Source organism: Rana temporaria, chromosome 4 (genome assembly GCF_905171775.1).
Source record: "Rana temporaria chromosome 4, aRanTem1.1, whole genome shotgun sequence".
Classification (NCBI taxonomy): Eukaryota; Metazoa; Chordata; class Amphibia; order Anura; family Ranidae; genus Rana; species Rana temporaria.
Genome location: NC_053492.1, coordinates 451,584,727 through 451,599,863, shown reverse-complemented (window position 1 = coordinate 451,599,863; position 15,137 = coordinate 451,584,727). Strand labels below are relative to the sequence as shown.

Genomic DNA, 15,137 nt, shown 5'->3' with positions numbered 1-15,137 from the left:
TAGCAGCGCCAGCCAATGGCTGCGCTGCTCTCAATCCATCCGCTCTAGCCAATCAGCGGCCAGGCTGAGCGGCGAAGAGGATCTCGGGACCGAGCGCGGGACTTTCGAGGGGTCAGGTAAGTATATTTAGGATAAAGTGAAAAGTGCTTTTGCGCTAAAATGGATCCTAAATGAGTGAATCCACCAAAAATATATAGTGCAGCAAAACCTAATTATGTTTACATGACATAAAACAGGAATATAAATAAATGGTGATTCTGCGCAACATATCACACTAATGGAATAGTGATATCACATAAACAAGATAAATGTAAGAGCTGACAAATAATCAGCATATAGTATTAAATGCAAAGAGAATAGTGAGTCCAAATATAAATATATATATACTCAAATAGTGAATAGTGAGTCCAAAATATATAATACTCATAAGGCGAATGTGCAAAAATATATAAAGAATATTGTGCAAAAAAACCGGAATGGAAGTTCAATCCCAATAGTAAACACAAATCAGCTGTCAGGGCAGATATTCTAAATGCACTAGATGAAGGTGAGCACCAGCTCTATGGTGTGAGTGCACGGCCGTGCGATAGAAGATAAACCAGATCCCTGGCTGAGCTCCCGGGACTCTTACCTCTCAGCCCTCCTAAATGGGCATTGATGTACAGGTCACTCGCAGCCTTCTATGGGTGGTCCCTGATGTTTCCTCTCTTGATCTGATGGATCCTTCCTTAATTGGGACAGATGCTCCTCGAAACCAGATGGATGATGTGGGTTATAAGAGAGAGAGAGAGGGGACTCCCATAGTGAGGTAACGTTTGGTGCAGGTAAAATATGTTTATTGAGGAAAAACCTGCACTTACATTAAAAGAAAAATAAAAGTGCAACGAGGAAACAAACAGGCGGCGTTTGAATCGCCAGCTTACGTCACTCCGGGTGTACGTCCTCCAATTCCTACGCGTTACGACACCACGTGTCTTCGTCTGGGGAATCTGATTGGTAATGTGGCTGTTGTTTATATAACCGAAAAACAGGAAGTCTCATCGCGGCCATTTTCTTGTAGACCGTGATCTAATGGACATCAGACATACTAGAGGGGGCATAAACCACTCTAGAGCTCGGCAATAGAAAACGTGTGTAGAGGATACCGAGCACTATATTTAAAACGGGCAAACGTACGGTTCCTGGTATAAAGGCCAGCTAAATTATACATAGTAAAAACTATTAATGGAGACGTTTATAAAATAATAATAGTGAACCGTAAAGTCATATGACCAGCATAATGTAATTGAGACTAGCACCAGAGCATGGACATCATCAATGACAATCCACTAGGTGTCGCTCATGAGCTAAAGTCTATGGCTTGTATTGTAACCTTTACATGGTAGTAACTGGGTTTTACAATGATAAAATTAATATATGTAAAATTATATATATTAAAAATTCTTTAAAGCATAATAAAACTTAACATGTGTAAAAAACCTAGTAGTATCTATATCTATAGCCACAGGGGGCTCCCATATAAATTATTAATATGGAATAAATATAATACTGATATTTAAATATGTTAAAAAATTTAAAATTGAAAGTAGAGGGTGTATATAAATAATACATATATATGGTGGTCGTACACTCGGTTTGTCGCATTACAACCACAGAATATATATACATACACACAGATAATAGGCAATTTAATAAAAAATATGGTCAATGGGTGTTGATGGACCTATATATAACTAGTCTAAAAATGTGGAGAACTAAAAATTGCTGAGGAAGCAGTTGAGGTCAAACTCAACGTTCATTCCTCCTGGTGTCAGGGTGCGCATCTTATGAATCCACTGGGATTCTTTTTGACTTATCGTGCGCACCTTGTGGCTTCCTCTCCAAGAGGGGTTAAATTTGTCAATGCCCCAGAATTGCAATTGTGAGGGATCCCGATTGTGTATCTGATCAAAGTGTCTAGAGACACTATGTTTCGGGAAGCCATTTATTATGTTCTCCACATGCTCACTAATTCGAACCTTCAAGGCCCTTTTTGTTCTCCCAACATATTGTAAATTACAGCTACATTGTAGCACATATACCACTGCTTCGGTGTGACATCCAATAAAGTCTCTAATCACATGGGTTTCTCCTGTGTTTGTTGCCACAAACTCGGTACGTTTCTTTTGAAACTTTTGCGATTTTCGACATGCATTGCAATTTTTGCATGGATAGAAGCCTTTTCCCGAAAAGAATGAGTATCCCGGATATTAACACCTTTGACAGATACATTAGGGAAAATATTGCCCCCCGTAGATTACGGTGGGAACTTCCCCCTAATGACGGCTTGACCGACAAAGAGTCTATGGATGAATGGTTCGAATTTTTTAACACCAAAAGCGTTGAGGGCCTCAAATTTCTGCTGAAACGGAAACAACGTAAGGCACGCACCATAGAGAAACAGATAGAAGAATTGAAATCGAAACTAGATCCACACAAAGAATCTGAGGACTTTAAGAAACTCACAACACAATTAAACAAAGATCTTAACAGTAAAGATCTGGAAGTGCAACAACGAAAAATGAAAAAGTATCAACGCGATGTTGGCGATTATAAGTCAGACCTAGTCTTTAAATGGCAACAAAAGGTCGAAGCAACACAACCTACTTCGACCTATTCAACACCGGAGAGAGAGGTCAGAATTTTAGACCCCACACCTATGATTAACCGTGTTGAATCGAGACTAGATGAGAGAACATATTATCCTGAAACCAGTAGACCATATCAGGAACCAACACAATATGCTAGACCGTACTATGAACAACCACAGAACACTAATCAGGGACAGCGTACCCCCAAGAAAACGGGGAAAAAACCTTTTAAAAAACCTTTTAAAAAAACCCCCCAATAATGGATCAAATGGACAAAACTATCAAGTCCACCAGAGGGAGTATAGAGGGCCGCCACCACAACAATATGAATATCGCGGGGGGGCTGATAGAGCCCCTATATACACACAAAATAGATTTGAGCCCCTACGATATTATCAGGATCCCTACTATGATCAGCGCCAACCTTTGAGTTATTACGATCATAGTACACAAAGGGCTTTTTTAGACAGGGAGAGGAGAGACCCCTCCCCACGACGGCAATCAGAACACTACCGTTCGCCACTAAGGAAAACTCAGGAAGACAGGCTAAATCCCGAACAAAGAGAGGCCATCGAGCGGGAAAGGGATTCCAAGCGAAAAAGAGAAAGATCGGTGGAAACGTGGTAAATTTGAGTGGGAAATCTGTGACGGCAGAAGAACTGGCGGTCTTAGATAAAGGATTGAAACACGCACCCACCAAGAATCTCAATAAATTCGACACATACATTGGAATACGGAAATATGTGAGGAAACTCACTATTAAAAAGGCCATCTTAAATAACCCTTTCACATCGCGCCCAATTACAGCAAGTAATGGGAATATACCAGTACACAGTACCCTGAGAAATAACTCGGTTTACAACCCCCAAATCTCTAAGAACCAACATATTGACGTTTTTAGCAAAATGGTTTTACAAGACCTGGAGTCTCTGAAACTAAAAAATAGGAGCGACCCCATCCATATAAAGAAAGGTATTAAACTACTTAAAGAAAGAACTGACATCGTTATCCGCCCTGCAGATAAGGGAGGAGCAGTTGTGATACAATCGAAAGAACAGTACCAAAACGAACTGAGTAGACAATTACAAGATGGCACCACTTATACTAAACTTCTGGGAAATCCGATCAGAAAGTATAAGAAAGAACTGGCATTACTTATCGATTTAGGAAAGAAAAAAGATATCCTGAATAAAAAAGAATCTAAATATTTAATGCCAGAAACCTGTAGAACACCTGTTATATATACTGTCCCCAAGATCCATAAATCCAGAGAAAACCCACCAGGAAGGCCTATTGTAAACGTGATAGATTCCCTGACTGCGAGGATGGGACAGTATATAGATTATTTTATCCAGCCTGCAGTCCAAGCTACACCAGCTCACCTCAAGGACACGAAACATATACTACAGTTATTAGATACAGTACCCGTGAGCGAAGGAAGAACGTTGATCGCCACGGCAGATGTTACATCACTGTACACTATTGTACAACACCATGACGCCTGCTTCGCCGTTAAATGGCTTTTACGTAAATTTAGTAACCTCATATGTCCACAAAGGAAGTTTCTCATTAAATGCCTTGATTTGTGCCTTAAGTGTAATTACTTCTGGTATGACCAGAACTTTTACCATCAGGCAATTGGTATTGCCATGGGAGCGAAATTCGCACCTAGTGTGGCAAATGCCTTCATGGCATTATGGGAAGAGTCAGCTATATACGAGAATACTCCTACTGAGTTATCCCTCTACAAAAGATATATAGATGACATCATTATCTTGTGGAGTGGGAATAGAGAGAGCTTGGACAACTTCCTTGAAACACTCAATAGAAATGATAAAAATATTTCCCTGGTGTGGAAAATCGATGATAAATCTGTAGACTTCCTAGACCTGAACATTAGTATTGAGAAAGACAAGATTGTTACTAAAACACATTTATAAACGTAGATATGAATAGTTATCTCTCAACTGACAGTTGTCATTTTAAACCTTGGCTTTTTAACATCCCTAAGGGGCAACTAGTTAGATTAAGAAGAAATTGTACATATGAGAGTGACTACTCATTACAAGCAGACATGATTGGTTTGAGGTTCAAAGAAAAAGGATATGAAGAGTCATGGATTAAAGGCCAAATAGACACGGTCAAAAAACTGGATAGAAAAGAGATGCTACAGGACAAACCAAAAAAGTGCCAACAACAAACAGCACCAGTACTTATCCTTGATTACAACTCCCAATATAAAGATGTGGCCAAATTAATTGGAAGACACTGGCACATTTTAAAAGGAGATAAAGATTTAGGGAAATTACTTCCTGAAAAACCAAGGATAGTATATAAACGAGCACCTACTCTAAGGAACTTGATTGTAAAATCAGTAGTAGAACCACCATCAAAGCCGGGATACTCATTCTTTTCGGGAAAAGGCTTCTATCCATGCAAAAATTGCAATGCATGTCGAAAATCGCAAAAGTTTCAAAAGAAACGTACCGAGTTTGTGGCAACAAACACAGGAGAAACCCATGTGATTAGAGACTTTATTGGATGTCACACCGAAGCAGTGGTATATGTGCTACAATGTAGCTGTAATTTACAATATGTTGGGAGAACAAAAAGGGCCTTGAAGGTTCGAATTAGTGAGCATGTGGAGAACATAATAAATGGCTTCCCGAAACATAGTGTCTCTAGACACTTTGATCAGATACACAATCGGGATCCCTCACAATTGCAATTCTGGGGCATTGACAAATTTAACCCCTCTTGGAGAGGAAGCCACAAGGTGCGCACGATAAGTCAAAAAGAATCCCAGTGGATTCATAAGATGCGCACCCTGACACCAGGAGGAATGAACGTTGAGTTTGACCTCAACTGCTTCCTCAGCAATTTTTAGTTCTCCACATTTTTAGACTAGTTATATATAGGTCCATCAACACCCATTGACCATATTTTTTATTAAATTGCCTATTATCTGTGTGTATGTATATATATTCTGTGGTTGTAATGCGACAAACCGAGTGTACGACCACCATATATATGTATTATTTATATACACCCTCTACTTTCAATTTTAAATTTTTTAACATATTTAAATATCAGTATTATATTTATTCCATATTAATAATTTATATGGGAGCCCCCTGTGGCTATAGATATAGATACTACTAGGTTTTTTACACATGTTAAGTTTTATTATGCTTTAAAGAATTTTTAATATATATAATTTTACATATATTAATTTTATCATTGTAAAACCCAGTTACTACCATGTAAAGGTTACAATACAAGCCATAGACTTTAGCTCATGAGCGACACCTAGTGGATTGTCATTGATGATGTCCATGCTCTGGTGCTAGTCTCAATTACATTATGCTGGTCATATGACTTTACGGTTCACTATTATTATTTTATAAACGTCTCCATTAATAGTTTTTACTATGTATAATTTAGCTGGCCTTTATACCAGGAACCGTACGTTTGCCCGTTTTAAATATAGTGCTCGGTATCCTCTACACACGTTTTCTATTGCCGAGCTCTAGAGTGGTTTATGCCCCCTCTAGTATGTCTGATGTCCATTAGATCACGGTCTACAAGAAAATGGCCGCGATGAGACTTCCTGTTTTTCGGTTATATAAACAACAGCCACATTACCAATCAGATTCCCCAGACGAAGACACGTGGTGTCGTAACGCGTAGGAATTGGAGGACGTACACCCGGAGTGACGTAAGCTGGCGATTCAAACGCCGCCTGTTTGTTTCCTCGTTGCACTTTTATTTTTCTTTTAATGTAAGTGCAGGTTTTTCCTCAATAAACATATTTTACCTGCACCAAACGTTACCTCACTATGGGAGTCCCCTCTCTCTCTCTCTTATAACCCACATCATCCATCTGGTTTCGAGGAGCATCTGTCCCAATTAAGGAAGGATCCATCAGATCAAGAGAGGAAACATCAGGGACCACCCATAGAAGGCTGCGAGTGACCTGTACATCAATGCCCATTTAGGAGGGCTGAGAGGTAAGAGTCCCGGGAGCTCAGCCAGGGATCTGGTTTATCTTCTATCGCACGGCCGTGCACTCACACCATAGAGCTGGTGCTCACCTTCATCTAGTGCATTTAGAATATCTGCCCTGACAGCTGATTTGTGTTTACTATTGGGATTGAACTTCCATTCCGGTTTTTTTGCACAATATTCTTTATATATTTTTGCACATTCGCCTTATGAGTATTATATATTTTGGACTCACTATTCACTATTTGAGTATATATATATTTATATTTGGACTCACTATTCTCTTTGCATTTAATACTATATGCTGATTATTTGTCAGCTCTTACATTTATCTTGTTTATGTGATATCACTATTCCATTAGTGTGATATGTTGCGCAGAATCACCATTTATTTATAAGTATATTTAGGGGTCGGGAGCGTCATCAGATATTTTTTTTACCTTAATGCATAGATTGCACTAAGGTGAAAAAATGTTTTACTTTACAACCCCTTTAACATCCAATGTCACATACGCAGTTTGGATTGAAGCCAATTACAAGTACACAATGGGGTTTATTTACTAAAGCTGGAAAGTGCAAAATCAGGCTCACTTCTGCATAGAAACCAATGAGCTTCTAACCCCAGCTTGTTCAATTAAGCTTTTGTAATAAAACCTGGAAGCTCATTGGTTTTTATGCAGAAGTGAGCCTGATTTTGTGCTTTCCAGCTGTAAATAAACCCCATTGTGTACTTAAAAGTAGGGTATGCCTGTACAGTGGAACCTCAGATTACCAGTATAATCCGTTCCAGGGGAATGCTTGTCATCCAAAGTACTCGCATATCAAAGCGAGTTTCCCCATTGAAGTCAATGTAAACGAAAATTATTTGTTCCGCATTGACTTCAATGGCATGCAATACCGCATGCGGCCAGAGGTGGGGGGGGGGGCGCCAAAGAGCCTCAGAATGGGCTGGAAAGGCCCGAGGACACCTCGGCTGACCTCGGGAAACCTTGGAAAGACTCTGTTCCCAAGATTTGCCGAGTGCAGCTGAGCTATCCTCGGGCCTTTCCGTGCATTTCCGAATGGCGCAGATCGGCTGCAATCGGCGTAGTTCGGCTCCGGCGCCCCCCCCACCTCAGGCCAAACGCGGTACTGCACAATGCTTTGGTCTGAATCGTGCTCGTTTTGCGAGACAAGACTCGCAAACCGAGTTACGATTTTTAAAAATACAGTGCTCGTATGTCGAAAACGCTCGTTAACTGCGTTACTCGCAATCTGAGTTTCCACTGTACTCTACCATTTTTGTCTTTGGTTTGCCACAGAAAATCCACATAAACAAGTAAGAACATACAGAGCCCATGCAGATAGGTTGGATTGTGGAAAGTAAACCCAGGACCACACAGCTTCAAGGGAAGAGTGCCAACCACTCAGCCACTGTGCCCATGAATTCAGCCGCCGCACAACAAGACAAATGAGCTTTCATTGTAATGTTTGTGAAGTGTAGAAAGAATAGCTGCTTTGCAAACACACTAGGCCTTAATGTGTGAATGATATAAATATAAATAATGAAGTATGGTTTTCAATTACTATCCATCAACCCCCAAATAAAAACCCTCGGCCTTGCTCATTATTAAACTGCTTTGATTGTTTAATTATTAATTTCAGGCGTATTCAGTAACGTTATCCATCGCAGATGATGTTCAAAATTTAAATACTTTCCATGAAAGTCATTCGGTGACCTTCCATAGTGTAGACATTTTCCGGAGGCAATGCGAGGGATATTGGAAACCTGATCTTATTTAGCTCAGGAACAACAAAAACAAGCAATCTACAATCTCAATGCATAAAACTTTACAGTGCTAAAAACACAGCTACATGTTCAAGATCCATACATTGTGGATGCTGAAGGCACCAAAATTTGTAGGATGACACTATCTTCAGACCAGGACCACATCATAACCACTTCAGCCCCGGACCATTTGGCTGGCCAAAGACCAGAGCACTTTTTTGCGATTTGGCACTTCGCCGCTTTAACAAAATTGACATCCTTTTATCCCCACAAATAAAGCTTTCTTTTGGTGGTATTTGATCACCTTTGCGGTTTTAATTTTTTGCGCTATAAACAAAAAAAGAGCAACATTTTTGAAAAAAAATGCCCTATTTTTGACTTTTGCTATAATAAATATCCCCCCAAAATATATGAAAAAAAATTGGTTTTCCTCAGTTTAGGCCGATACGTATTCTTTTACATATTTTTGGTAAAAAAAATAAAAAAAAATCGCAATAAGCGATTGGTGTGGTGCTAACATTTAGGGTAGTATGTGCCCAGGGACAAATGCTCAGAATGCATACTGCTGGTACTCTGGGCATTCATCCCTAGGTGCATACTGCCCTAAACATTAGTACTGCTCAGTGGACCATCCAGTTGCATCAGTTGTCAGCCTCTCAAGGCCTCGTACACACGACCGGTTTCCTCGGCAGAATCCATCAAGAAACTTGGTGGGAGATTTTTTTTGCAGAGGAAACCGGTCCTGTGTACATTTTTCAGCGAGGAAACTGTCGAGGAACTCGACGAGCCAAAAATAAAGCATGTTCTCTTTTTCCTCGACGGCAATGGAGAAAAATGGCTTGTCGAGTTCCTCGACAAGCCTAACAAGAACTCGACGAGGAAAACAATGTTTCGCCCCTGCCGAGTTCCTCGGTCGTGTGTACGAGGCCTCAGAGTTTTACAGGCTGCCAATATTGGGGCTGGACAGTGCGCCGTGCCTTTCACCAACACCTAAACACCAGAATCTCATGCACCAGAGTTAATGTTATACTAAAGTCTTGTTTTTTTGTTTAAAAATAACAAGCATGTTATATTTACCTTCTCCTGTGTAGTCGTTTTGCACAGAGCAGCCCAGATCCTCCTCTTCTCGGGTCCCTTGGTGGCGCTCCTGGCCCCTTCCTCCTGCCCCCACAGTAAGCTTTGGGGCACCCAAGCTGAGCCGCTGCTCTGTGTGTCCATTCAGACAAGTACCCTGGCCCTGCCCCCTCTCTCTCATCATTGGCTCAATGACTTTAAATTGGCACCCACTGCTGTCTCTCAGCCAATCAGGAGGGAGAGTCCCAGACAGCCAAGGCTCTCATGCAACATGGCTGGATCCAGATGGGGCTCAGGTAAGTATTAGGGGAGCTGCTGTATGTAATAAAATGTATGAATAACTGACTCAATTTTAGTAGAAATTAACTTTTGAATGTATGTGTTTTGACATAACTGACAGTTTACATAGAAACACACCATGTGAGTCATTGTGGTTAAGCCGATTCATGGAGCAGCCTGTTGTATAAGCAAAATCATCAGCTAGTTCTTATTAACTAAAGTCAGCAGTTTAAATCATGATAAGAAAGTACTAAGTTTGTATAACTTTTAGAAACATATGCATTAAAACTCAGCCCCTCCCTTATTTCTACTGCATATACGCCATTGTGGTACTGAATAAAGACCAGAGATCTTATGAACACACTCAAATCTGTTTCCATGTGTCTCATTCGTCTCTCATGGATCTGTGGGTCATTGAAGCTTTTCCTGCATTACCTGAAGTACACCTGGGTGGCCGTATTACCTGTTTTCTTTTTCACTGTACATTGAAGGTTTTTTAATCTTAATGCATAGAATGCATTAAGATAAAAAACCTTCTGCCTTTAGAACCACTTTCATGCTCAGTGTGCATCAAGCCTTGGGCCTCTTGCACATGGGAGTAAAAATTGCTGTTTTTTACTGATCTGAAATGAGATGCACTGTTGTCTATGGGACACTGCACACAGCTGAGTAAAGCTCAGTAATACAGCATTGAACTATTTATATATATATTAATATTTATATATTTTTCTGGCACATAGAATTTTTTGCACATTCCCTTTTGATGGTAGTTCCTGATTGTCATCTGCACTTTATTTGCTATTTTAGCACAACTGGAATTTGCAAATTTTTTTGCAAATTTTGCACAATTATCTGCAATTGTTTTTTTTCCTTTATAATTTTTACTCTTTGCACAATCGCTATTGTTTCACATATTATTTGCACAGGTCTAAGTATTCACGCATGGATTCAATTTAAATTAGAATTTAATTTAATATATTATGAGGATTAGTATGCTTCATATTCCCTTTATTTATCATTGGTTGCTAGGTCGCTAGGCTAGAAACCAATAAGGTATTGGACATGATTTCAGAGTGGACTGTGTAAACTTCCCTGGAGCTGTAGACTACTTGAGAAGCCAGCCTCCATTTTTTTACAGACAGTTTGTCCCATTCACGGACCGTAACATTACAGTTGTCAACCCTGGCTTTTGGAGACAACCCAAGTTCTACCTACCCTGGCTACATTGACAGCAGCCCAAAGAGAGACAAAACAGACCTCCTGATGAAACTGACAAGAAAATCATTTAGGGCGCACACTAGCATTTAGCTGGTTCAAATTAAAGGGTATGAATAGGACAAGATAATTTCCACTCTACTCAAGAAAAGCATACACGAGTGTTCAACCTGGGAGCTTTGCTTACATAGTTCAACAAACCCTTAAAGCAGTGGATCAGAGGGCTGCTTACATTGGAGAAGATGGAGCTTGGGCTGCCTTTGCACACCTAACCATACTCAAAACCCAAGCCACATCCCTTAAAAAGTTAAGCACCCTTATCTAAATCTAAACCTTTATGGAAGGCTCAGATTATCAGTCATGGAAGTCAGGAAACTCATTCATCCTGACCAACATGAAGCACTGCCTGCATTCCCTGAGGAACCCATATGTCCTCGGACAAAACTTCAGTATTTGTGTAGTGTAAACATCCTCATCAGTGGTATTTTTAACTTAAAGCAGAACCAAATTCGTTGGTTTAACTTTTTCCCAAAACAGTTACATTCAAAGCATGCTGTGAGTGATAACTGGGTTACTTTGCTTGTGCTCTCAACCAAATTGTCAAATCACCAAATGGCTATTGTCATAACTGACCTCACATGCAACATCATGGCCGCTGCAGACATGGGCGTCCGACAGGGAAGGGCAATAGGGGGTCAAGTGCCCCCTCCTGGCAGGGCTGGTGCTACCTATAGGCAAGTGTGCATATCGATCGGGGGCGCTGCACAGCATGTCCCAGGGCCATCAAATACACAACATGGAGTGTGTGTCAGGAGTTATGGTGTTTGCGGGGAGGCAGCACAGGCAGTAGATGGAAATACAAAGCTCTCCCGCAGCTGCCTGTTATCTTTTACTTTCCTGCAGACAACGTCTGCTAATGTTCAGCCCAACCAGATCACTAAAGATTTATCTCCTCTCCTCCTCGGCTTGGACTGCCGGCTTTGTGTGCTCTGCCTAGAGATGTGTGAGAAGCCCAGCGCTCCCTTCTAGATCATCCACTGCATGGGGCCCCAGCCTCATCTGAGCTGCTTGGCATGTACAGCAGTTGTTGGAGCCTTCCATCTGCCTTTTCTGGGGTTAGTAATCCATTTAATTCTCTCTAATGTCATTGGAAGCTTGCGATATAGAAATTGACTGGAGGGGAGTTCTCCATGCTAATGATTGTGTGTGTATGGGGGTGTAATGTATATGTACTATGTCCACAGTCTCTGACCATCTACTGTACTACGTCTGCAGTCTCTGACCGTGATGGCATTGTCGAAAAGGGGCGGGGCATGGACGACCTTAAAACTATGCCCCCCCAAAAAAGGTTCTGCGGATGCTCATGGCTGAAGATCAAACAGAGGCCAAGATGGCAGAGAGCCAGATGCTCTCCAACACTTTTGGGCTTGTTTAAGGACCGCTATTATGTCAAGGATACTGCAGAAGAGTTCCATTATGGCATATTTTATGCAACCCTTGTGACCCTCTTCTAGCCGCCTGGTCTTCAGATTGTCCACATATACCACAGGAGGCATAGGCTTGAAGTTTTTAATAACACATGGCTGTCATGCTCTTTCTAACTTGTATCATATAATGTACCACAGGCACTGCTGAAGAAGACATCTGTTGGAAACATGTCGGGTCACGTCAAAATGAAATATATTAGGGGTGTCCAAACTTTTTTCAAAGAGGGCAAGATTTGATGAAATGAACACGCAAAATTTGTGTTCGACCAAGCACTAATACACTGCCCAACAAGAATTCTCTTGCCCTTGAGGCTGTGTGTGGTAAAGAGATGAGCTTGGGTGTATAATCTCACCATTGCCAGACTCACCACTGCCATCAGTGCAGCCTGATCGATGCCCATCTGCAGTAGCAGAAGGGACAGGGAGGGGGCCGGACGAGCGCCAGATTACATACAGGAGAATCTCCTGTTTACTTGGTGGCCTCCTATGATAGACAGAACAATCATCCAATGGCAGCCCAGGAGACGGGACTTCCTATTACTAGTAAACAGGAAATTCTCCTGTATGTACACTGACGGCACTCCTCCCGCCCCCTCCGAGGCAGAGCCAATACAAATGATACATATCTTTTGTGGCCCTGGGAGCCTCAAAAGATATATATACACAAATCACCAGGGGGCCATATTAAACTGGAATGCGGGCCGCAATTGGCCCTCGGGCCGGACTTTGGACATGCCTGTTATATGCAATATGACATTATTTTGTGTCATCTATACAGTAAATCAAGCAGTGGTACAATGATATAGTGATTATTAAACATTGTCTGGATTGGTAGGTGAACAGTCATAATTGTATTTTTTAATGTTGCTAAATAAGCTATGAGGTTTTTGAATGTCATCTGTAATGTTTAAACTGCCTACAAAGTCCTAGCCACTTTTTTTGCTTCTTCATGGTGTTGTAAATGATCACACGTGCAGCACCATGGTCACTGAAGATCTAACAGAGGCCAAGATTGCACTTTCCTTGGCTGGAAAGGATATGTGGGTTTAGTTCCGCTTTAAAAGAATGAAAAATGACGCAATGAATCCATCAATGAATGTTGACTGATTGCTGGTCAATGCTATTTTTCTGCATTCATTTTTACATATGCACCCTTCCCTCATATGTTTTCTTACCATTCTCCTGGTCATGGCCTTCCGGAAGAGCGAGGTGCATCCCACTATGTTTTCTTGTCAGGGGAACATCAGCCAGGCTGCTCTCTTTTTCACTGTCACTAGAACAACATAAATAGCAATACATGCCGGTCATAACAGCATTCAGTAATAAACCACAAGACGTCATAATGGAGAAACTCTTATGCCGCGTACACACAATCGGTCCATCCGATGAGAACGGTCTGATGGACCGTTTTCATCAGTTAACCGATGAAGCTGACTGATGGTCCGTCGCGCCTACACACCATCGGTTAAAAAAACGATCATGTCAGAACGCGGTGACTTAAAACACGACGTGCTGAAAAAAACGAAGTTCAATGCTTCCAAGCATGCGTCAACTTGATTCTGAGCATGCGCGGGTTTTTAACTGATGGTTGTGCCTACTAACGATCGGTTTTTAACTATCGGTTAGGAATCCATTGGTTAAATTTAAAACAAGTTGGCTTTTTTTTAACCAATGGTTAAATAACCGATGGCGCCCACAAACGATCGGTTTTGACCAATGAAAACGGTCCATCAGACCATTCTCATCGGTTTAACCGATCGTGTGTACACGGCATTATGGTCTTTTCTGTAGAATGACAAGCCCTGCGATTAGCTGAAAACCAGGCCTAGATATCCATATCCAAACTTGTAGGCACACGATTTTTAGTGCCCCATATAATTCCCCTCTGAGAGAGTCATCTGGTTTGCACAGAATGTTGTTCTGATCTGGCTTAGAATATTGTGATAGTCTCAAGATAAGCTTCTATGATTTACTGTACGATGGGAAAAACTATTCAGAGAAAAGTCACCTCATTGTATCTGCTGTCTAAAGGCATAAAGGTTACTGTGCCTAATGGTAAATCTTGCCCAACTCAACCAAAAAATTTGCAGAACTATATGGATATATACGGTGTGTGTTTATATACACTATATTACAAAAAGTATTGGGACGCCTGCCTTTACACGCACACAAACTTTAATGGCATCCCAGTCTTAGTCCGTAGGGTTCCATATGGAGTTGATCCGCCCTTCACAGCTATAACAGCATTTGCATTCATCGGCCAGGAAGCTGCGCCTGGAACGTACTTGGACATTCCAACATGACAATGATCTAAAACACAAGACCAAGTCCACCTGTCATTGGCTACAGCAGAATAAAGTGAAGGTTCTGGGGTGGCCATCTTAGGGTGACCACGTGTCCCGCATTTTGCAGGTCTGTCCCGGGCACATTCATTCCAGGACAATACAGTGTCCCGGAATGAAACTGACACAGCCACCCCCCCCCCCCCGGGCCAACCTGATGCCCCCAAAAAAGGCCGTTACATCACCGCTTTACTCACTGACAGTACTTGTCCTGGCCGGGAATGCCTGGAGGAGCACAATCCCCGCCCCTGCTTGTGATTGGAGAAATCATAAATCCCGCCTCTTGTGTCCAATGACTGTGCTGTGATTCGTTACAGCACAAGCTGATTATTGGGAA

At 41.4% G+C, this 15,137-nt stretch overlaps 1 protein-coding gene across 3 annotated transcripts in view; it reads right to left on the bottom strand.

The window, feature by feature from the left end:
* Positions 1 to 15,137, bottom strand: part of TTC7A (tetratricopeptide repeat domain 7A) — a 489,583-nt gene that overhangs the window by 125,690 nt on the left and 348,756 nt on the right. For all 3 annotated transcript variants that reach the window (XM_040351571.1, XM_040351572.1, XM_040351573.1), the window contains one exon: positions 13,634 to 13,731. In XM_040351571.1, the coding sequence (XP_040207505.1) occupies positions 13,634 to 13,731 (98 nt within the window). The remainder of the gene's footprint in view (positions 1 to 13,633; positions 13,732 to 15,137) is intronic.